The sequence below is a fragment of the Leptosomus discolor genome, chromosome 16, assembly GCF_034619465.1.
Source record: "Leptosomus discolor isolate bLepDis1 chromosome 16, bLepDis1.hap2, whole genome shotgun sequence".
In the NCBI taxonomy this organism is placed as follows: domain Eukaryota; kingdom Metazoa; phylum Chordata; class Aves; order Leptosomiformes; family Leptosomidae; genus Leptosomus; species Leptosomus discolor.
The window spans coordinates 6418160-6442243 of NC_141406.1; the positions used below are offsets into that span (position 1 = coordinate 6418160).

At 41.1% G+C, this 24084-nt stretch overlaps 2 protein-coding genes across 3 annotated transcripts in view; one reads left to right on the plus strand and one right to left on the minus strand.

Annotated features, from left to right (window-relative positions):
- Nucleotides 1–681: 681 nt before the first annotated feature.
- On the minus strand, nucleotides 682–6602 carry SNAP29 (synaptosome associated protein 29). Of its 2 annotated transcripts, none has more exons than XM_086474337.1 (5): nucleotides 6384–6602; nucleotides 4631–4827; nucleotides 3802–3887; nucleotides 2641–2724; nucleotides 682–981 (listed from the first exon to the last, which is right to left on the minus strand). In XM_086474337.1, exons 1-5 carry the CDS (start codon nucleotides 6600–6602, stop codon nucleotides 824–826), a joined length of 744 nt encoding a protein of 247 aa, XP_086330463.1. In that variant the 3' UTR covers nucleotides 682–823. The 2 variants fall into 2 exon arrangements, with proteins under 2 accessions (XP_086330463.1, XP_086330462.1); XM_086474336.1 differs by having other exon boundaries at nucleotides 2641–2745.
- A 531-nt stretch (nucleotides 6603–7133) lies between these two features.
- The window catches only part of PI4KA (phosphatidylinositol 4-kinase alpha), a 62975-nt gene continuing 46024 nt past the window's right edge, over nucleotides 7134–24084 (plus strand). Inside the window, exons 1-17 of the mRNA XM_086474342.1 lie at nucleotides 7134–7355; nucleotides 9945–10061; nucleotides 11294–11387; nucleotides 12031–12119; nucleotides 12622–12694; nucleotides 13025–13284; nucleotides 13978–14044; nucleotides 15991–16139; nucleotides 16746–16811; nucleotides 17835–17931; nucleotides 18349–18540; nucleotides 19288–19388; nucleotides 19986–20115; nucleotides 21089–21221; nucleotides 21870–21965; nucleotides 22688–22871; nucleotides 23584–23687. Coding sequence (XP_086330468.1) covers nucleotides 7134–7355; nucleotides 9945–10061; nucleotides 11294–11387; nucleotides 12031–12119; nucleotides 12622–12694; nucleotides 13025–13284; nucleotides 13978–14044; nucleotides 15991–16139; nucleotides 16746–16811; nucleotides 17835–17931; nucleotides 18349–18540; nucleotides 19288–19388; nucleotides 19986–20115; nucleotides 21089–21221; nucleotides 21870–21965; nucleotides 22688–22871; nucleotides 23584–23687 — 2174 coding nt within the window. The remainder of the gene's footprint in view (nucleotides 7356–9944; nucleotides 10062–11293; nucleotides 11388–12030; nucleotides 12120–12621; nucleotides 12695–13024; nucleotides 13285–13977; nucleotides 14045–15990; nucleotides 16140–16745; nucleotides 16812–17834; nucleotides 17932–18348; nucleotides 18541–19287; nucleotides 19389–19985; nucleotides 20116–21088; nucleotides 21222–21869; nucleotides 21966–22687; nucleotides 22872–23583; nucleotides 23688–24084) is intronic.

The window sequence follows — 24084 nt, forward strand, 5'->3', positions numbered from 1 at the left end:
AAAGCAGATGGTGACAATATCTAGAAAAGAATCTTTAAGAGCACATATGTTTAAGTCCTGATTTTGTTACCCAAACTTTTTGGGTCACTGTCAATCAGTATTTCTTGCAGACCATAAGATACCCATAGAGATCTTTACTGAAAATACTGTAAAGGTGATAGCATTTGGTGACCCAAACATAAAAACCGTAAAAAGTTTGTGGCTTGACCATTTAGCAAAAGTCATCTTAGGAAAGGGAACACGTGCAGGATATCACCATTACTGCACGACACCCTCGATGTTTTACAGCTTCCACAGAACAGTTCATTCCTTAAGCCCCAGAAATGCCAGAGAACAGTCACTTTGAATTATTTTTACAGCTGGAAATCGCCATTTTCTCAGAATTTAAAATAGCTGTAGGTAAACAGAATTAGCAACGTTTGTTCTGAACAAAGAAGCACATTCTGTTCCCCCTGCCCGCTCCCCAAAACAGAGGCAAAATGCAGTTACTTTTCTCATCACAGCTCCCAGGCCAAGGACACTGAAGCTTTGTAGATTGCAAATTCCTCCACGCACATGACACGCAGTTATACAATTGAGCAGGGTATCCCGCACAAAAGCATTTACTAAGTGCTGAGAGATTTTCCTCAACATGCACTTTTCCCATGTACATTAAGAAGAAATTTAAGGTATTACGCTGCATTTAAGATTAGGCAATTTTAATGACAACAAAATCAATAACTTATCAGAAAAAAGAAATATACTGTCCACGATTTTTTAAGAGATCGGTTGAGATGTCCAAGAAGACCTGACGCTGGACAAAAAAAAAATATCTAGAAATCCTTTACAGTTGTCGGACTTTTTTATCAGTGTTTTTAATATTGACATCCAATGTCTCTACTTTTTTTGTTAGCCGATCCAGCATATCATCTTGCTCATCTATTTCTGTCTGCAGGCCAAGAGCTAGGTTCTTCAGACGACTCAACCCAGAAGACATCTCATCTGTCAACGAGGAGAGGGACCATAAGGAATCAAAGCAGCACAAAGCATACTGTTTAAACTGACACTGTCAGGATGCCCTCTTCTGCAAAACCCAGGGTTAGAAAACGTTAGTTACAACTGCTCTGGTCTGAGCATTCTTCTCCAATAGTGGAAACACTGATATTTTAATACTTTTGCCGCATTACCACCAGAAATAATCACTTCCTTCTTTCTTCTATCATTACAAATGTTTAAAACTAAATTGTATCTTTATAAAATTACATACCCTGTAGTGCAGTTTTTACTTTTTTAAATGTATTTTATAGAAAACCGGGTACATCTTTTCTCAGCTCCATATACACAATATGCTCACTACCTCAATTGTTTTTCATTAAACTTCATGCAGAGATATCAACAATACACTGAAGACTTAATCAGTTAGATGGAAAAATCCAATTTCTAGATTTTCTAATTTGGCTACAAAGACAAATATTGCAATTGTTGTAAGTTGATTAGTTTAAATGCTTCTAAGGCTAGTAAGTTTTGCACAGCTTAGGATTAGAACAAATGTGCTTCCACTAACTCTTTATGCTCGACTATTTCTCTTTGATCTATTCCTTTCTGATTTCTTTCCAATCTCTTCTTTCTAGGTCAGCTAAACAGAGACACATGTAAGCAAAGAGGCACTTTGTATATATCCTACAGAACAAAGGAAAAGAAAGTCAGCTGAATGGCTTTGGGAAGCAATAAAAGAAACACAGCAAATTCACATATTAAATATTTAGTGCCTTTCAATTCTTCTATTTTCTGCAAAACTTGTTTATTTCAAAAGCTGCACAAGTTGTAAATTCTCTGGGTGGAAACTGATGTACAATTTAGTAACTGTCAGTTAGGCAAGGTGAATGCATCTTTCATGTAAGTGGCAAGCTTTAGACAAAGGGGTAGTGAGTACCCATATGGGTATAATCTGGATGTCAATTTGAAGCAGCATTAATATTACTAGTCTGTGTTTCAGGTATTTTCAGAATGGATGAATAAGCCTGCTTGTCCCCAGGATATTCCAGTCAACTTGCAGACAATTCAAAGAAACTGAATACAAGTGTTATGGGATACTTCAGCACCACTTCCTCACTCAAATGCCAGGTGTGCTAGCATATTCGCATTTGGTAAGTGTTTTTCTTATTGTCAATATCTGATCTAAGAGGACTCATGCTTTTGGTGTGGTTTTTCTTCCCCTGGTCTCTTTCCTCAGGGACAGTTAATACCTAACTACTTCTAAAGCACAAGCATGTTGCAGAAGAGTTGAAGTATTGATCCAATAATGGTTTTTATACTATTCCAGGCATCCTAGCCAGTTTGTTTCTAGCTGGTTTCACACAAAATGCATTTCTAACTCAGATTTGTTATTAATATTTGCAAGTAGTTGACCCACAGATATCCAACAGCATTCTACCATTCAAATAATGTGTATTTCAATCAACCTTTGGATTCTGCCACGTAGACAGTTTTGGAACGCTGAATACAAGCACACGCACATTGTTTTTCTTTATTATCAAATTTCACATGCGAACTACACAAAAAAGTGTTTGTTGGCAATGTATTACTTAGTAATTTTCTCTGGCTTAAGAACCAAAACTTGAAAATTGTATTACATCAGCCAGCTTCAATTTTCTTACTCACCTAAGTTGTTATCTATTTTCTGGTGGTAAGCTCGCAGGTGTTGGTTCTTCGGATAGGAATCCCTTTGCACTGAAGAAACTAAATCTGCTTTGCTGAAATCATTGTCTGTTAAGGGTATAAAATACAGACTATTATATAATAAAAAGCTAGCAAGAAGAGGCTTTAAAGTTTTAGAAGGGCTATTAAAAATTAGTCTGACCACAGCTGCCATGTAATCACATAACCTGTTAGCAGGAGTATCAAAAGCAGTCCAACACCACTATCCATAGGGCACTCAAGATGAACAGTTATTAAGCTACAATAAGTCACTCTTGGGCTGCCTTTTGTAGTTCTGGTAGGTAGTTGAGAGAAAAAAAAGTGAAAAAACCCCCCTGAGCCAGCCACCCAAAGCAGGTAGGCTGGTAACTCTCACCAGTAGTTAGGGCTCCCCCAGGTCAAGCCACTAGAGAGTTATTTCTGCCCTCTATTGGACAGACTGGAGCAGAACGGAGATTAAGGTTACCAAACAGCTTTTCTTTACTTACAGAACTACAACTATAAAGATACCCTGCTGATTTTTTCACTCTTACAAAACTAAATAATTGAACCTCACTTCAAGAGGGAACAGTCACTTTGTCCATAGAAGTCATCACAGAAGTTACCACGTTGTGAAAGGGGGGAACAAGACTAAACCTTGCGCATTTCCTTGCATGAATCAAGTAAGATTTTAGTATGAAGGGTTATAGTCCACATTTGAAATCACAAGGAAAACCTATCTTAAAACTATGACAAATGATGGTTAAAAGCCTCTGAGCATATAAGTTAACATTTTGGCAAACAGAGGACAAGGCTGCCTGCACATTGTGTGGATTCTTGGCTACAGTCTCCTCTGAGCAAATATAGGCACCAGATGCTTTTAAAGTCTGTAGTGGATAAAGCATAACCCCCCCCCCCAGGAAGGGCTAAATAAAATATGTACCCAAGTAAAAATTTCGTATCTTCAGCACAGGTATAAGGAGTTTTAGGGCAAACAATTCCCTAGAACTCAAAGCCACAATGGCTGGGATACAAATCTCCAGATGTTAGGCAGCAACACAGGTCAGCAGTCTCTGCCTTCCCCACCGTGCAAGTTTGTGCCCCATGTTGATGTCAGTCATTCAGTGTAAAACAAAGTTAACAAACCTGAATTATCCAGCTTCCTTAAATTTGGATGACTTTCCTGGTATTTTGACTCTTGTTCTTTACTAGATATCATGGCTTCTTTTAACCTAGTAATAAAGAGAATAAAAAGAAAACATTCCTACAGACCACAGGCCTCATTCTGAATTTGTCAAGCAAGAACAGGTATCAAATTTATAGAAGAGCAGCAAATTTGTTAGACCTGATCCAAAAATGTGCCTTTATAACAAACTATTAGCATTTGTTTTCAGTGAAAGCAGAACCGATCTCTTTAGTGCTGAAAATAGCATAGGGAAATTTTGACATCAAAACCAAAACTGTATCTCCCATCATGGAGACAACCTATTCCTTTCCTCTAGTGGAGGATACAGTGGGAAGGGAACGGGGAAATCAACCCATGCAGCATTACCACGCTTTACATAAATTTCTCATCTGAAGAAATAAGTACTGTAAGACACAGTAATTTCACAGCAACTAATTCTTGTTCACAGCTTTTAACAGAAGCCAGAGAAATACATATAATATTTAATATGAAGCATGTCAATGCTAAAAATAGTGATTTCCTGATAAGACTGAAATAAGCATAACTCAGAAGACTGAATTGCTTGTGCGATTTTGTGTAATTGTTTGAATTAATTTCCCACAAAGTTATTCTTACTGCTACAAATATAAATAAAAGTATTTTTCTCAGAGTTAAAGGGAAAAGGGAGCTAGACACCATCTCACAAGTTTAGTGGGCAGAATCAACAGATCTTTTAAGTTCTGATTTTCTGGTGATATTTCAGAGACGCTGTGGGATATAAGTAACAAGTAAAACATTCATTTTACTTACCTACTGTTGGCATAATATTCAGGGGTTCCATTCTGCTCTGGCTTACTCTCTGGAGGTTTGGCTTTGAAGTAGTTTACCAAGCCCCCCCAAACACTCTTAATGCTATTTATGTGCCTTTGACTAGTCTTCAAGTCCTGGTCCATTTTATCTACCATCTGTTCTGTGCGCTTCAGTGCCTCTCCTTGACGTACAAGCTCCTAACAGATATTCACAGAAAAAGAGAAGCTAGTAAAGCCAAGATAAACTGAAGCATCAAACATATTTAACACATACTCTAAAGAAAAATAACAGTGTCTTCATCCATGTAGATCATTTCTAAAGGCATACGGCTTTTTCACTCACTCCTCTTCCTCCAGGGCATTTCAATCAAGACTTGCTAGTCAGGCATAGCATTAACCAGCTATAAAATCCTCATCACTACGCAAGACCAGGTTCCTGACACCTACTACAAACAGCATCCAGGAATCTTCTGTACTGGCCTTTTGTCAAGTTGACATTTGTATTTCTTCCTGATGGAACACGCATGGCACCACATGGGTGATGTAGTGAAAACACAAAGGTTTACTGCAGGGAAATGGGTAAGCAGAACTATTTCTAGTGTGAAAGACACCATTGGGAAGGGAGACCATTTTCATGTTACTGGGATGTTCCTGATAATTTAGAAACAGAACAATGAAAGGAAATTAATGCAAAGAGAATTTTTTCATACTGCAGGAATAATCTTTTAGCTAGCACTAACCATGCGGAATTTAGAAGTTTTAATATTCACAATTATGTTATTTTCTAATTCAGCAGCACAAACACTATTCCAAAACAATCCAAAGATTAATTCTGGCAGGAGAGCTGCCTGCAGCTAACACTAGTGCAAAACAAAGAACTTTTGTTCATATTCTCTCTAAACTTTGGGGAATTCTAGTTGAAAATTCTTTTTTCCCCTCTCAATAAAGCAGCAAACACATACAATTCAAGTTTTGCCACGAGCCCTGTGTTAAGCCTAAGTTCTTGATTCCTCATTTGTGCTTTTCCGGACAAGCAAATCACGAGACTGCAAGTCTGCAAAAGTGCCACCAAGAACCCTCTTCAGCATAAGCCTCTGCTGCAGTTGGTGGATGCTCTTGGGTCAGTTTAGGCAACCACATCACTAACACTCAGGGAAACATCCCATTAGCAGGTGACACAATGGACAAGACCTCCATGAGTGATGTCTCCGAGCATAAACTCTATTCTGAACCTAGGCCAGAAGAATGAAGGAAGTGATTAATCGGGATGAAGTGAACACATCACAAACAACTTCCAGGGCAGGCTTTTCATTTAGTCAACAAAACTGCTGAAAACTTTTTAGTCAGATTAAAATAGGCATAAATGTAATTAATAAGACTTCGCAAGAATTGTTCAAAGCAGCTGAAAACACAGCCGAGTCCTAGTCTCAGTATTACAGAGGCAGAGAGAATCTAACTGGGGACTTTTTCCTCAAAACCCAAAACGCCTCCACGCAGAAGATCAACCTGCAGTAACACGGACGGATGCGCTGTCTCCGAAACACTGAACCGCTCCAAAAAGAGACGTTTCCAGAGGCCTTCGAGGGAAAAAGGGAAACCAAGACACACACACACGCAGCAGGAGGCTTAAGCCAGACGCGCCCCGCAGGAGTAGATGTACCCCGGGTACATCGCAACCGCCCGGGGGGAGAAGGCTCTGTTCTCGGTTCGTCCCCCTCCCCGGCGCTGCGCTGCCCCGCGGGGCCCCGACCCACCTCGGAGGCGGCCACGCCGATCCGCTCCGACTCGTAGATCAGCGAGAGGGAGCGGGCGGTGCTGTCGGCGGTGGCGGCGGAGCGACGCAGCACCTCCTGCTGCAGGTACCGCTGCCGCTCGGCGCCGCCCGCTTCCCCGCTGCCCCTCGCCGGCCACGCCACCGCCTCCTCCTCCTCCTCGTCGGCGAAGGGGTTGTAGCTCTTCGGGAGGGCCGACATGGTGCCGCCAGCAGCGGGTCACGAAGGGAGCGTCCGCGGCGAGCGCCTCAGGGGGGCGGTGGCACCCTCAGCCCTCACAGACCGTGCCGGGCCAGGCCTGCACCGCCGCTCGCCCCCCAGCCCCCACCTCAGGCCGCGGCCCGCTCCGCTCTGCTCCTTCCGCCCGCCACCGCGCGACGGGCGGAACCACCTCGCGCCCCCACCCCCAGGGCGGGGCGAGCGCACCGGAGCGCCACTAGGGATAGGCAGTTGCTGGGAGGGACCACTGCGGTAGAGGGGGGAGAGGGGGTGAGCTGGGCGCGCCCATTTGTAGAGTGGGGCCTGGGGGCGGGCGGTGCGGCAGGGAGGACGGGGCACCGGCGAGGGGCGGGGGCAGGGGCAGGGGCAGGAAACCCGCCGTTGGTGAAGCCTCTGCGGGTGCTGCCATCTTTGTGGCGTGATTGGTGTTCTGTGATCCCGCGGGAAGTGGTAATATCGCGAGAGGGGGCGGGCGGGACGGCTGGAGAGCGGCCCCTTGCATTCCCTCACAACATGGCGGCCGCGGCGGTCGCGGCTGCAGCGGCGGCTGCTGCGACGGCGGCGACGGCGGCTGCGGCGACCACCACTGCGGCGGCAGCGGCGGCGGCCGCCGCGGCTCCCTCCGCGGGCGCGGGGCGGGGGAGCAGCACGGGCACCGCGCGCGGCTTCTACTTCAACACGGTGCTGTCGCTGGCGCGGTCGCTGGCGGTGCAGAGCCCGGCGCCGCTGGAGAAGGTGAGGGGCGTCCCGCGCGGCTGCGTCTGGGGGGGCTTGGGGTGTCACGGGTGGGGTGCGGCGTCTGAGGGGGCTCGGGGTGTCACGGCTGGGGGGCGGCGTCTGAGGGGGCTCGGGGCGTCATGGGTGGGGGGCGGCGTCTGTGGGGGCTTGGGGTGTCACGCGTGGGAGCCGTGTGTGGAGGGGCGTCATGCAAGTGGGAGTTGCGTTTGTCTGTGTACGTCACGCGAGTGGAGTCTGCGTGGAAGGGTCGGCATCATGGGCGCTGTGGCAGGCGGGCGCGGGGCCCTTCCTGTGGGGAATATTCGTGCCCCGCGGCCGGGAGGGTGGCGGGTCGCGGCCGTGTGTGAGGTGGGGGGTCCGGGCCGCCTCGCTTGTCCCTGTCGGGCGCAGGAAAGCGGGTCAGAGCCCCCGGGGGGGTTTGTCCCCGAGACCGCGCCCGTGGGAGGCCGGGCCTGGCGAGCTCGCCTGCGCCCGGGGGATGCCGCCCTCCTCGGGTGGGGGCTGCTCCGCGGCCGCGGAGTGGGCTCCGGCTCGTCAGCCGCGGCCGCGCGTGGGTGGGGGCTGCTGGGCCTGCGGGCTGCTCGCGTGGCCCGTCTTGACCCAAAAATACCGTCGCGGTGGGAGGCGGCGGCGCGGCAGCCACGGCCGGAGCCCTTCGAGAGCCCCCTGTGTCCTCGCCAGGAGCGTGGGGCGTCGCAGCGGCTGCGAGTCCCCGAAGCTTGTGGAAAGCTGGCTTGTAGGCGTAATTAGTCTCAGCCTAATTAGGGCTGGTTGCTTTATTCCACGTCTGTGGTTGAATCTGAGCGATGCTCGGCTCGAGGTAAAGTCTGCCTGATTGAGATAAACCTGTCCTGAACACGACACTAGACAGGGGGTCTTCATCTGAGCAGCTCCCCTTGTGGGTCTGCCCCGCTGGTGTGGAGCGGCTGGCGTGGTGAAGTGGTGTGCTGCTGTGGGGAGGAGAGGTGGATAGCCCCGTGCTTCGGGAGTTGCCTTCTCTGAGCACGAAGTGATTGAACATCTAAATTGCCTCATGCAATAACGAAAGATGACTAATTTGTTGAAAAGCACAGCTCTGTGGTGATGAAAACTATGGTGCTTGTTCTTGGCCAGCTGTTGCAGGCTTCTTTTCTTAGTGCTTGTTCTGGAAATCTACCATAGGTTTGACAGCCAACTGTGAATGATTTTTGTAAGCCTTGTGGCTGGTTCACTAATATCCTGGGATTTCCCCGCTCCTCCCCCTGCCCCCGTTTTGGGAGACTACAATAGGAGTTAAATGATATTAGCAGTTAAAATCTTGCCAAAGTTATTCGCTCGTGTTACTGCAAATATTAACCTGATGTGGGACACATGCATCAGAACTTATTTTTCAAAGGTCGTATTTCCTCTGCTGTATTTTACGTTGAGAAAGAGGATTATTTGTGTTGTGTTAACAGGTTTTGTAATTATGAGGTCTGGCAGTTTACAGGCCAGAATCTTAAATTCCAGTGAGCATCCAGTAGATTCTTCTACTCCTCTAGGGAAATAGTTTCTTGGTTCAGAAATTTCAAGGCAGGGTGTTTAAAGACTTATGTAAATAGGAAGTAACTTGACATTGTAACATAGGTATTTATGACAGTTGGTTTTAGGCAATATTTATTAACATCAAGGAGATTTATAAAAAGGCAATATGCTTGTTGCGTTTTTGCTTTCTTAACAGTTCCATAGGAAAACAAAGTGTTTGGGGGGCTCTGTTGCATTCTTTTAGATCTGTGTTTGCTGGGTATGGGGTGAAGCAATAGGTAAGTGGTGAGAAAACAGTAGGTCTGGAAACTTGATCTGTTATAGTAAAAGGATTTGAGCAAAAGCTATACTCAGCTAGGTAACAGTTTATTGTTCAGTGCTGTATATGAAGAAGGCATTGGTGCGGCTATAACTGAGTTCTATCTACCCAGTTTTTGTTCACAGGAATTGATAAATATGATATATGTGCCTGCTGCATATTTCTTGCACATCCAAAATGCTCAATGAATGAGTGGAAGGAAGGCTTTGTTGTACTAGGGATGCAGGAATGAGCTCTGTAAATGCGATGCTCTGAAAAGTTTCAGAAATTCTCTTGAGATGTGAAAACAAACAAACAGCTTGGTCAAGCGTTGAAGAAAAGTTTTAAATTGACCTGTGTTGTGGTAAAAATGTTTGACATCTACTTGAGATTTTTCTGTCTTTTGCTAGTTTCTGTCATTCTTCGCTCCTTCCTAGCCCTTAGATGCTGTCATTAAGATTGATGACCAAGGGAGGGTACTGTCTTCCAGAAGATGGAAGGAGTGCTGTCCAACTGAAACACAGGAGGTCTGAATGAGTCTTAAAAACCACAGCCTGTCAGCTTGGTTCTTTGATGTGAAAATATTTGCTGTTGTATTGGTGCCACCCAGGCCCGTTGGTTGGTGTGCTCTAGGGCATGGGCATGACGGTTACCTCGTCGAGCTATTTGTGATGCTTTCCTGAGGTCTGCTGGTGGATTTTTGAAAGACAGTTCTGACGCATGTACTGTTGTTCTCTTGGGTTGTTTTGACACTTTCAGTCGTCTTCCCCTCCGCTTTCTTTCAGGTACAAAAACTGCTCTGTATGTGTCCAGTGGATTTCCATGGGGTTTTCCAGTTAGATGAACGTCGCAGAGATGCTGTTATTGCCTTAGGAATCTTTCTAATTGAATCTGACCTTCAGGTATTTTTTCCACTTAAGCTGACTGTGTCTAACTTGAAGATTTTGGATTGATTCAAATGTAGTTGTTCAATGAATGAGAAGTTGATATATACTATCCATTGAAATAAATAAAAAGATGAGAGATAACAGATGGATGCAGGCAGGAGAGCACAAGGAGGCAAGGACAGTACTGACGAGTGTGATAGACCGTAGTCACGGCACAGCCACAGCCAAACTGCTGTCATGTTTTTTGGTCGTCATAGCTTAAGGAGAGAAAGGAAAGGCTGTAGGAGGATTTGCTCAAACCGTATGTTCTTGGATATTCTATCCCACATGGTTTTGAATGACAGGTATGTCCCAACATACTCACGAACATCAGGTTTCTAATAGGCCTTTCCGTGCCTGGCACTAGCCAGGATAAAAAGACAGACAGTGCCCATAGGCTGCACTGTATGCAAACATCCCTTTCGTATCTGTCAGCCTGTTTATGACGAGCTGGTTCTCTTCCCTTCGAACTCTGGGCGTGGTATTGTTTGGAGCAGAGGAAAGGAATGATATACCCTAGGAGGAGTCCTAGGAGTCCAAAGTCGTTAGACCTCACTTTAAGTCATTTACTGTTGCTAGTGTTTGCATCAGGCATGAGTTTCCTCCTATTTAGTATCTATTTACTGTGAGATGGCTTGCATGTGTATTATTAACGTTGTCCTTTTTTGCGTTTTGGTGGGGTTTTTTTTGGTAGTATAAAGTTTGAATAAGGCAGCTGTATTCATGTTTAATATTTTCAAAGCCAGCAGTTAGTATTAGTTAATCCAGCTCTGAGTGCTGTCCTTTGGTTTGCAGATTAGAAGCTAAAGTGTTGCACAGATGTATTAAGTGGCTTGCCTAAGGCCTTGGGAGTGGAGCACATGGGCTGAGCTGGGACTGGCACTGAATTTCTGGCTGCCTTAAAATTATTTTGTGACCCTGCTCTGTAAGCTAATAAATTGTTTGGGGTCAGTGACTGTTCTGGAACTTTTTTCTCCAACTTCTATGGAGAATGAACTGTTGCCTAGAATGAAAGGATTTGATTTGTAGCACAGAATTGGTTTTCTTTCATTTGCCTATGTTGGAATCAATTTTGCAGTATTCAAGAAGTCTGCGGAGTAATAGTGCGAGTTCGCTGCGTGGTTAATGTAGTCTCTCCGTACCTCTAAAATATCTTGAGATTATATGGTTCAGCTTTTCTTCTCCATTTTAAATATTTTTCTCTTTAGCACAAAGATAACGTGGTTCCTTACCTCCTCCGACTTCTGAAGGGTCTTCCCAAAGTCCAATGGATAGAAGAAAGCAATGCACGGAAAGGCAGAGGTGATGTTTGGCTTTTTTGATCGTTCTCATGGAATGCCAGCCAGGAAATAAAAATAAGAAAGGTTGTTCAGGACATCGTACAAGGGCAAGTGATAGGTCCTACTATAGGTTCTTAGCTCCTGACTCAACAGCCTTTAATACTGATTTTCTTTAGAAGCAAAGAGGAGGTTGAATAGCTCCCAGATTTCTTGCTTGACTGCTTTGTGATAAATTGCACTTTCAAATAATTCTACACTCAATATATTTTGTTACTTAAATGAAGAAGATTGTGTAGTAGAGCAGGAGACTGGAACTTGAGATTTGTATGCTCTACTTTTAGCTTTGATGTTTAGTTGCGATTTAAACCACTTAATTTCTTGCTTTTTTTCACAAGGGATATTATAAATTTTTTTTTTTCAATTACATGAAAGTCTGTAAAAAATTTAATTAGTAAAATTATTCTTTTAACATTTCATGCTGAAATTATGATGGTGAGAGTGTACTTCTAAATTTTGTGTGTAATACTGTGTTTTTCTACGGTCTGTCTTGGAACTATATGACATGAGAATCACTTGCGTCGTCTTGCTTTTTTATTATTTGCTCTTTCTATGTTAATTTTCTCTAACAATGCTTAAGTGGCTTATTTCTGTCTGTTACTTTGCAGGCTTGCTTCCAGTGGCAGAAAACTTCAGCTTCTGCTTGGTAACGTTGTTGTCAGATGTGGCTTACAGGGATGCATCTCTCAGAGAGCAGGTAGAGTTTATTTTAAGTTTGTGCCCATGTAGTACCCAACTGTCCAATGCTGCAGTACTGACAAATGTCTAGAGTGTACCACAGCTGCTTGCTTTCTTGCAAAGAGATTGATTGCTTTAGCACGTGTACTGTTGCATTATTTTGCTTGTGTTAATTAATAGTCAAGTATCTAGAAGGTATTCCTAAGTCTGCTGTTACTTCTAGGTGTCAAAGGATGTCAGTTGCTGAGCCTGGAGTTTTAGAATTTAAGTTTTGATACTGAGATTAGGACTGCTGAGATTTTACTCTCCTAGTACATACCGGATAACTGCAGACTTCACAAAAGAAGCTCTGTAAGCTGAGGGAGGGCGATATAATTTAGTCACACAGCATTAAAAAAATCTTGTTTACAGAGGTGCTTATGTTAATATTTGCTAGTTTCATTTGTTGTAGCAATCTAGTATAAGATAATGGTATCTCTTTACCAAGAGATATTTTTGTGTGTCTGTCTTGATTACTTTAGATTTTGGATACAATTCTACAAGTAATGCAGTTCCTGTTGGGAATGTGCCAGACCCCGCAAATGCATGATAAAGGTACTATTAAAATTGTTACTGTATTTGTGACTTCTGTCCTGTGAACTTCTCTTGTCTTTTCTGATTATCAGGATCACTCTGGAAAAATGAGCAGCTTTTTCTTTCAACTTCCCTTAGCACATACTTATTCCATTTGTTGCTGACTGGTCAATATGGAAGCAGGGGAAGTGTATTAATTTATGATACCATCATGGTTTTTCTTCTGCTTGCACAAATAAGTCTTTGTAGAGCACGTTAGGCTGAAACAGTTTAGTGAAGTGGTAGCAAAACCGTGAAGAGAAGGTTCTGGGTTACTGTTAATATGCTGTTATATGTGTTTTTCTTTTCCAGAATATTTATGCAAGTATGCAGTACCCTGCCTGATAGGAATTTCTCGAGCCTTTGGTCGGTACAGCAATTCAGAGGAGGCTCTCCTTTCAAAGCTTTTCCCAAAAATTCCCCCACATTCTCTGAGAGTTCCAGAAGAGCTGGAAGGAATTCGCCGACGATCCTTTAACGATTTCAGATCGATTCTTCCCAGTTCTCTACTCACTGTTTGCCAAGAAGGAACACTAAAGAGAAAGGCGAGCAGTGTGTCTAGCATCTCACAGGTTTGTATGACTTGCTCTGTTGGAGTCAGTGCTTAGATGATTTCATGGTCTTGCTGAGTTAAGATAGCATTAAGCTTGGATATGCACACAGTCTCTTAATACATTATTTGGCCAGATACAGAGATCTTCATTTTGGTTCTGCAGCTGAATTTTAAAATGATTCTGTAGTTTCTAAGCTACAGAATAATCAGTGACAGTTAAACTAAGAACTGTACTAGTAAGTCTTCACATGGAACAATTTGCAAATCATGGTGCTTGTTATTCTGACGAAAAAGCATTGCAATGTATATCTGAGAGTTTGGGAAGCTGGCACTTAATGGCTAAAGTTTTCAGAAGTGCTGAGGGTACATGAGCACTCGCTGGTTTCACCAGGAGCTGTGGGTGTTTGTTGCCTTAGAGAGGAATGGATTCAGATGCTGGTTTTGAAACCACAGATTGTTATTAGCATAGTTTCATATAGTACAGGAGTCATCGTTCTGATTTCTTCCCTTTAGTCAAAAGCACTGAACTAGATTTTTTTTTTAACTTCCCATTTTTGGTTGGAATGGAGCTATTAGGCCTGGCAGTATGTAGTTCCTGTTAGTTTTGCTTGAAGCTGTGCTTCACTGAAAAGTGTATGAACCATTCTTTGGAAGATTTTTTTTAATGTTTTATAAATTGTTTTTAAATTATGGCTTTTATGTGGTGCTTCAGGTTAGTCCTGAACGTGGAATTCCCCCTCCCAGCTCTCCTGGAGGATCTGCAATTCATTACTTTGAAGGTAAATTATTTTTCAAAGAAACACTGTGTGATTTGGGACTTTTGTTGCTATTTATAGGAAATTGAAAACCAAAATCCTTTTGACCCCTTTTTCTGCCCTCTAGAATTCTAAATAGTAATTATCTGGCACAAAGCTGCTAGTATTCTGAAAAATTTGGGGATATAAAGATGGTAGGAAGTTGTTATTAACACCAGTGGTTTCCAGGCTGAGTTGTTTCTGGCAGGCTTCTGAGAGATGCGATTTCCTAACTGCTGGGCGGTGCCTGGTACTGAAGAGCCTAATTCAACTAGGCCAAAAATATTTCAGGAGATTAGGTCAAGTAACTTTGAGGAAGTGTTAATATTGTGCTTCAGCTAAATTGTTGGGCTAGAGTCTGGAATTTTGAGACCTTTGTGGCACACTGTATAAATCTAAACCAACTGCTCCATTTGAAGTAAACGTGATATGGGTCATTGTGTAACCTAAAAATTTGCTGAAGTGAGAAATAATAAAGGAGGCACTGAAGTCGAGTGCTTACTAATGTGTGTTACTTACTGTATCCTTAAAGGCAGAAATGAGAAAAAAATTTTCATGAGTTAATGACGAACTCTTAACCACTGAGTTTTGGTAGAGCTCTAGCTTGAGTTCTGTGTCAAAGCAAGGCTTAAAATTAAGGAATTAAGTGGAGAACTAGCTCTGCGTCTGAGGTGTTTCGGTATCTGGTTTTGTCTGGCCCTTTGAGATTTTTAACAGTTTGGGCATTCTCTGTTTCTGGGTCATTCCCCTCTCCAGAGCTCTGGCTTAAATTAATTTCTTCCACGTTATTTTCGTTTTTGCTTCATGATACTGTTTGTGGAGGCATCTGTCTTCCTCAGTCATATCATGGGATTGCAGGGTAGTTCAAGTATCTTTCTGTTTGTTGTCTGTCTACCCTGTTGAACCAACCTGTACTTCTTCAATTTTATGGTCTTCATGTTTTGAATTTTTAAAATAAAGGCTGCAGGTTAGAGAGAGGCTACAGTAGTAGGTCAAAAATCATCTTGATTAAAACTATAGGTGGATAGTTGACAACTTCGTAAAAATTTCAGAATCATTTTTATTGTGTTGCTAGCAGAGTTATGATTATTCTAATCAGGATTTTATTTTCAATACAAACTTCAACCAGATACTTCAGATACCGGTAGCCCTTGTATTATTTCCAGTAATATAGTTTGTGACAGTCTTATTTTCTGGAGAAGATGAGTAATGATCTTGTTTTTATTTTGGCCAAGGCTAACCATTTAGGAAATAGGACTGAAAACATTGTTGTTGTTGTCAATAAATAGTGTTGCTTGAAAGCCTGTTAATCACAAGAATACTGCTTTGGCACAGGCAGCTGAGTGCTTTAAAAAGGCAAATATGTAATGTCTAAAGTGGAAACAGTGCCAAAAGCAGTATGCTAAGCAAGTTGTTTGCTTACTAGAATACTTCAATGTGAAAAATAATTTTTCTCTTTACCTTCAAATTGCAGTAGTGACTTGGTGTCTCTTCGAAGGTGAAAGGTGTGCCGTGGGTTTATTTGATCTAATGTAGGGGAAAACCTTGCAAGATAGTTTTGACTTAATCTGTTCTTTGTACCTTTATGCTTTTGAGCAAAATGGCATTTACAGATGTTTTCAGGTAAATGTACTTCTGTAGTGTGGGAAGATTTCTTGTCAGCGGTGTCTCTAACATGAACACAAGTCATTGAAATTAATTCTTCTGTTGTGATTGTAAACGTTTAATGAACAAATGTATTTTTCGTCATAGTTTTCTGTCTTCATTTACCCGTAGATTAGCTGAAATGTGCCTCTTGATAGCGTGTGAGTTAAGGACTGTATCTGTGGTGGAAATAACTCTTAAATAGTGACTAAATGTTACCAATAAACAAAGTTTATATATCCCCTCACTCCCTCTAAACTTTTATTTCTATTATTTTTTCTGATCAGGTTCATACCTTCCTGATGGGAGCGCACTGGATCCTGATTATTACTTTTCTACAATCAGCTCCAGCTTTTCAGTTTCTCCTCTCTTCAATGGCATTAACAATAAAGAGTTTAACATCCCACTGGAAATGCTCCGCCAGCTGTTAAACATGGTATGTGCTGCATTCTTATGAAGGCTGCAGTGAGACTGCATTCTAGATATTCATGCTAGAAGTAGATACGGTTTAAGTTTAAGCTTTTAGAATTGCAAATAAAACAGTGGTGTTTGTCTCTCAAGCTTTGTGTAATGTTATTTTTATGGCATTTAACATCACACTTCAATAGTATTCCTAAAGAGCTTTTACATGAACCATGAAGAATTTGGGCAATCAAATAAGTTTATATCAACTTCTTCTAGTTTGACTCTTGCAGACCACTTGGTCTGAGGTAACTTATGTACTGGTAGCTGCTGAAATAGAAGATTGATTTTTGCTGTGAGAATGAGACCCTTTTCTAGAAGGGTTTAGTTGCTGGGAATTCACACAAGTGACAGAAACTACAGTCCCTGCCTGCTTCCTGCACCATCTGTTTTGGAACGGCACACAGAGGCTGAAATGTATTTATTCTTGCTGCAGCCAGACATTATTGTAGCCTTAATTTTACCTGACACTTTGCAGTGAAGTGACTTGTGTTTTCTGTGCACAGGCAAAATTGTGTTGTCTTCCGATCTAGAGTCATCAACAGGAAACATCCTTTTTTATTTTTTTTTTCTTTCGTAGGTGAAACAGATCGTTGGGGATTCTCTGCTAAAGACCTTAGATGCAGTTGTAGCTGAAGTTGCAGAGGTATGGTTTTAAATTCCTTTTCTAATGACTAGAATACTTTATTTTTTTGTCTTAATAATTAATGCTTGGAAAATTAGTCTCTTACCTATGTAAGGTATGCCTTCCCTTTGCAAAATGATAGACATTTCCTCTTTGAACTGTTCTTTCAGTGGTTTAAATCTAGCCTTGGACTGTGTAAAAATTGGGGAATGAAGGAGGAATGGTTTTCACCAACATAGAAGGAAATAGTTGTTCTGTTGAAAAATGAACAATTTTCTTACTTTGGCTCTGTTACGCTACTAAATTATGGCATTGGTTGCCCAAAACTGGTTTACTGTAGACTAAGGTCTATATCGCATGTTACAGTAATGTTGTCTCTTTTTTTCACATAATTAAAATGTGTTGGTTGTTTTCTCTTTCTGGCTTGGAAATGATGCTGCTCTTTTAGGTGTCATTTCTACAAGTTTAGTAGTGTTACAGGCCTTTACTGTCAGAGGTGGCGTTCTCCTTTCTGTAGGTGTGTGAGTCCTCGTTCTCCCCTTCCCTGGGTGCAGTTCTGTAACAGCCTCCATCACGTTTTGCGGAGTTACACCCTCATCTCCTGGGGCCATAAAGCTGGGTTGGAAACAGTATGAGTTCAGTTGTCTGGGAAAATGACTTTGCTGTTCTCTCCAGCCTTCCTGCGAGTACCGCTGTATTTGAAATGTAGGCCTGAGTGGAGATAGCTTCAGTTCTCTTTTTGCTGTCTCAGTGAAATGATAGGTTTAAATCCCCCTCTTGTTTTTTGTTGTTTTGTTTGTTTGTTTGTTTTAACACCACTGTTAGAGAGAACATATATGTGGTCTTTAAATCTTATTTAATGCACTGAATGACTGTACTTCTTGTTTTGATAAAAGTAGGGGGGAAGGCTGTGAGATTACTTCTGGTACCCATTTTAAGTGCTTGTGGAGGAAAACAATTATGTGACTGGAATAAGATTTGTTTATCCATGTAATGGAAAATACTTAGTTGTGAATCTATCAGGTTGCTTCTTTTCTCTTTCAGATGGGTGCTAATACAGATCTCTATTATAAAACATTCAGTGACCCTCTTTATCTTGCTCAATTTAAAATGCTGAGAGACACATTATACTATATGAAAGGTACAGTATTTGGGTTTGGGTTTGGGTTTGTTGTTTTTTTTTTAAATTTTTCCTTCGTTATGTTTAGGATCCAAAGGGTTGTCTGCATTGTACTGAGTGCTTGAACACTGGGGTTTGCATTTCCTGGGAACTCCATGTATGCTATAAAATTTGTATTTTGAAACGTTTCCATATAAAAGAGGTGCTATGGAAATAGGAAAAAGAAGTATTTTGAGCACCACTAAAAGGATTAATAGATGGCATTTCAATTCTCTGCTTACTGGTGGACTTTGCTATGAAATTTATTTTTTAGGTAGGGGATAAGCTTTATGAAATCATTTCATTTATAATGCAGCAATGAGTTTTATATATGCTGTCATTCTGATACGCTGACTCCCGTCCTTCTAGTGTAATGCTAGTTTCCTTTTATTTCTTTAGACCTTCCCAACTCATTTGTAAAGGAAATCCATGATTTTGTGCTGGAGCAATTCAACAGTAGTCAATCAGAACTTCAGAAAATCCTTCATGATGTGGATAGACTTCACAATGAACTGAGTCCTTTAAAACTGCGTTGTCAGGCTAATGCTGCCTGTGTGGATCTCATGGTGTGGGCTGTGAAAGATGAACAAGGTAAAAAATTCTCTTCAGTCTCTGGAATGTTTGTCTTTTTTAAGTTGTAGAAATACTAGTAAGTTCTCTGAGAGTAGATGACGCTCAGAGAAATAGAAATTTCTGTGGAATATTCTTTGCTATTAGAATACAAGAGTAAAACTTCCATCAAAAAGTTGTCAGATTATTTGGCTGAGTAGTTAGAAGTCTCTTCGTAGAGATGGAAACAGATACATCCTATTGGGTTATCTACAAGAGATGGTAGGATTGCTGCATTACGTTGCAGCTGCTTATTTTCTAGTTTATGCTTTTAATTACTGCTCTTAGTGTCTTAAATGTTTCTCAGTCATTCTTTTAAAGAAAATGTTTTTTCTTCATTGCTAATAGGATTGGGAAGCTCTTTCTTACTTTTTCTCAATTTTCTTTCTTGTTGTGATTCTTACACATCCTCTGAGTGTGTGATAGATTTTTTTCCTTTGGACCTTGCAATACTTAATTTCTGTCAAATGTGAAGTACGCTCAAAATCAACTTTAAGTGCTGTCTTTCAGTCGTAGTGTTTGACGAAGCTGTTTGATGCAGATACTAAGTTTCCAAAACTGTTTTTTGCAGAAACAGCACTAAATCTCTTTGAGGAATTGTAGCACCAGGAGAGTGAAGCTGATAGATTTTTCTGTGTTGTTTTAGAAATTCCAGCAAGAGTTGGGTTGTGTATGGCCTAATAACAAATCTGATAAACATAAATTTTTCTGTTGGGTTTTTCATTTAAGGTGCAGAAAACTTGTGCATCAAGTTATCAGAGAAGCTGCAGTCGAAAACCTCAAGCAAAGTCATCATTGCTCACTTGCCACTGCTAATTTGCTGTTTGCAGGTCTGTCTTTAGAGTACTTAACATTACTGTATCAGTGAGTTTGGGGAGTTCAACAGGTTGCTAGAAGAACACTTTTTATCTACTATTTGTATTACTTTCCATCTAGTGTGTTCTGCATTTGGATTTTAGAAGTCTGTTGTGGAAACTAGAACTGCAGTAGCATAGTGCTTTCAAAATTTTCTTAGCTCAGCTACTTCTTGAGGAATAATATTGATGGGGTTTTTTTAACCACTGTTTCATTTCTGAAATATTTAGCTTCTTAGTCCATTACATAAACAGTTAAAATACTGGGACTGGCAGATCACTGAGTTTTAGGACTAAGGCTTGATTATTCTGTATTGTTATGTCTTCTTATTGGGAACTTACTGATAGTCTTACAAATGTGGTGTTTTCCAAGGCTTGACTGGCATGAAGCACTCTAGGGTAACCTAAAAGAATGAGAGGCTTGAAATGTCTGAATCTTCTGCTAAAAATTTAATCTCTTAAAACTATGTATGGTTTAGGTTTTTTGTATTGAGATGAAGCTACAAGCTCACAGTTGGAATAAAAATTGTGCTATTGCATTCTAAAGCTATGTTACTTTTTTTTTTTTTTTAGGGTCTAGGTCGTTTGTGTGAGAGGTTCCCTGTTGTGGTTCATTCTGTCAATCCATCCTTGAGAGACTTTCTTGTGATACCTTCCCCAGTGCTTGTAAAACTTTACAAGTATCATAGCCAGTATCACACAGGTAAAGCAAAAAAGGCCATGTTCCAAAGGATATGCTAGTGATTGTTTTCCAACCTGTATGGCTTTGTTTGTGATTTTTTTTTTTTTTTTTTTTTGGAATGGGAATCAAATTCTGCTAGAAGTGTATTTAAGGGCAAGCAGTATATATAGAACTACATTTTATCCTAGCAGCAATATTGCTGTGCCTCCTGCTGAAACCAAGATAATCTTACCTCAAGGACTTTTGTCCTGTTTGAGATCACCAGCAACTGTAGGGTGATACTGCAGTATTGAAGGTTTTATGTTTTATGTGTGTCAACCTCCTACACTCAATTCAGAGCAGTTTACTTAGGGCTTCAGAAGCCTCCAAGGACAGAGATGCTATAAGCTGAGCCAATGCATAATTGTGCTTATAGTGGGGGGGTGGGGAGGGATCATGTATCTGGTTGGAACATCCCTTGTTTCAAGTTATGGCTGTTGGGTCTCATTCTCCCATGAAGCCTGTGTCTGTCTTCTTGGTAACCTACTTTATGCTTTGAAGGCAGCCATAGGTCTGTCCAGAGCTGCCTCACCTCCAGGCTGGATGAGGCCATGTTCCTCAGGCTCTCTGTACGGCTCCTGTGCTCCAGCCCCATGACCATCGTGCTGGCATTTGTCACATTTTTTGTCGTTGTTTTTAAAATTGTAATAGCAAGTTATGATTTCTAAAAAGAAAATGTTCAAATTAAATCACTTGGTAATGCAAAAGGAGTATCGTAATGCTAAAGCAGAACAGGTAAAATGAGAACTGAAGGTGACTAAATTTAGGAATAGTTAAATGCAGTAATATCTTGCATTACTAGTGGCGACGCACGCACTTCCGAAGTTCTTCAGCTCAACTGTCCGAGCTGTAGTAGGCAGTTTTCCACTCACCAGATATTGCTCTGCCTGTGTGCTCTCATCTTTGGGAAAAAGCTGTTGCAGATGGTGTTGATTTCTGTACTTTGTGTTCTTAGTAGGTGGTAACGACATCAAGATTAGTGTAACCAATGAGCATTCAGAGTCCACTCTAAATGTCATGCCTGGCAAGAAAAGTCAACCATCCATGTATGAGCAGCTGCGTGACATTGCCATAGACAACATCTGCAGGTAAGAGAGGGTCTTGCACGTGTGGGAACCTGTATTCTGTTTCCCTACTGGAAAAGTATTGTGACCATTTAGAAGGTGCTGCTCTGCGCTACTATAAAGGCTTTTTGCCTTTTTTGATCATGACTTCGTTTTTCTTCAGACGTCTCTTGGTTCTGTTTATGTCCTGATTGTAAAATAATAATTCAGTCTTATTGTTTTGCTTCCCCCATATGTAATTTATGCTAGTCACCATTTTGATACTCAGCAGGGTTTTTGTTTTCTGCTTAGGTTGAGTGAACCTTCTGTAACAGAAGGATTGTTACACTCTCAAATGTGGGCAGTGTAATGATTATTCTTCCCTTCTAGACAGCTACAGAGAGCTGGAGGCGAGACAAATAGTGACTAGAGACAAGGGATTGAAGTTTCTAAAGCAGTGGATTCTGAATATGCTTTATTGCATATCCCCATCTTTATTGTTGCTGGAGAAAGCAGTAGAAACTCTGCTCATTTTTTAAAATACATCTGCAGTGTTACCAGGCAATCAGTTCTTACACTTTTCTCTTATGCCTGGTGTGCATTTACAGTAGTAAAAAGTGAAATGTTTAATTCATGCATTATTTTTTTTCCCTCTGGCTGTTCTGGCAAATTTTCTGCTTGTTGTTATTCCAGGTGCTTGAAAGCTGGCTTGACTATAGATTCGGTGATTGTTGAGGCCTTTCTTGCCAGTCTGTCTAACCGTCTGTACATATCTCAAGAAAGTGATAAGTAAGTTGTTAGTCATCAAGTCAATTTTTCTTGCATTCAGTGAACCTGAAGCTTATTCTAATATATAAATACAGGCAGCTTTATTTTAATTATTTCTGAGATTAGTGAGCCTGCATGCAGGGTCGAGATCTTCCCATGACAATCTTTGCAGAGCTGAGCCTTAGTTTTCATACTGAGAGGTATGGATTCATTTTTATCTGATTGAATTAGCAAATCTTTGGTGAGTATTAGCCAATTTTGAGTCCTAGATTGACTATATCCTTCAGGCTTCAGCTGTCTTTTATGGCTTGACACAGCTTGTCTCTTCTGGTGTTTGACTTAGTTTTTAAAAGACTCACCAACCAAGAAACCTCCAAGAGGAGGTCCTATTGGAGCTTGTCTGACTGCCATGTCTTAATGTTTTGCAGATCACTTTTACCTCTTTTCACTGTCGTTCATAGAACAGTTTATTCATGGATTAGTGTGGGTTTCTTGGATAGTGCCTTTGTGGGGGTTTTTTGTTTGTTTTTTATTTTGGAAACAGACTTGTGCAAGTGTATTGCTAATGTTAATGTTGGGAGTAGATGGGTATATAGAGTGGCAATATTAAAGCTGTTAGTGATGTTTAAGTTCAGCATGTGAACTGTTTCTTACATTAAATATAACCATGCTTGGAGGTCTTGATGACTGTTGAACATTTACATGTATGATTTTGGGGTTTTTTTGTTTGTTTTTTATAACAGAGAAGCTCATTTGATTCCTGACCACACAATTCGTGCTCTAGGGCACATTGCAGTGGCACTGAGGGACACCCCAAAAATGATGGAACCCATCCTACAGATCTTACAGCAGAAGTTTTGCCAGCCACCTTCTCATCTTGATGTACTCATCATTGATCAGCTGGGCTGCTTGGTCATCACTGGAAACGTAAGGAAAGAACTGGCCAAGAGAGTGCCAGCTCATGATCCATTTCCTTTAGTTGAAAGGAAATGTATTTTAGAAACGGCATTTGCAGAAGTTTTTTAAGGTTTTTGTGCACACAGGTATGACTTTGTCCAGTCCTCGTCTCTGTGATGCCAGAAAACAAAAGCTAATTAATAATGTGTAAGATGCTGTCCCTGTAAAGATTAGTCCCCATGGAAAATAATAAAAGTTTTTTTTAAAAAAAACAAGCTATAAAAACCCCACTAAACTCAATGTTTTCAAAAGTTATTAATAAGTTTATAAACTTGGCCTATGTCCCAAATAGGCACACGTTATCTTTTTTCATATCAGTAATTAAATGTCAAAGTCTTGTAGGGCCATGCATTTAAAAGTGTAGACTGCCATCTTCAGTCATCCAAGGATTAACTGACCTACGTTTTCCAAATGTAATTTGTGCCTCTGAGCAATTAATGGCCAGAACTCAGAAGCCTGAAAAAAAGTTTTCCATCAGGAAGGTTGAGTTAAAGAACTTGATAAATTTTGTATAATGAAAGCACTTCCACTGTGTGCCTTATGGAAGCTGAAACTGTTGCTCAGGCTGTGACCAGAGATCTATCTGAAGAACTTTGTAATACTTAGTATATTTTACAGGGCTGTTCTTTAGAGAGATTGTATTCAATAAGCTCTACTTAGTAGTTTTTTTGTTTGTTTACAGCAATATATATACCAGGAGGTGTGGAATCTGTTTCAGCAAATCAGTGTTAAAGCAAGCTCAGTTGTCTACTCTGCCACAAAAGATTATAAGGATCATGGATACAGGTAACACTTCACTATGTCACTTAAATTGATGAATTCTATATCGAATATCCTTTTGCTACATCAGGGATTTTCAGTTTTTCCCAGTATAAGTTTTATAACAAGTTTATAAATAGTACTGTTCTTTTTTCTTTGATGTTAAAAAGCAATATATTAGTTTAAAAACAGTAGCACTTCATAAGGTAGAGATTCCTAAAAATATTTTTCACTGCAGGTAGTACTGATTTTTGTTTTTTCTTCCCTCTGTAAGGGGTTAATGTTTGTAAATTATAATTGACATTGATGACTTCTATTATCTATTAGAGCAATCTCGTAGCCTAGAAAAGCTAATTAAGTTCCATTGGATTTTGTTTGCATGTGTGGTTTTTTGTTTTGTTTTGTTTTAAACGTGGTCCCAGTA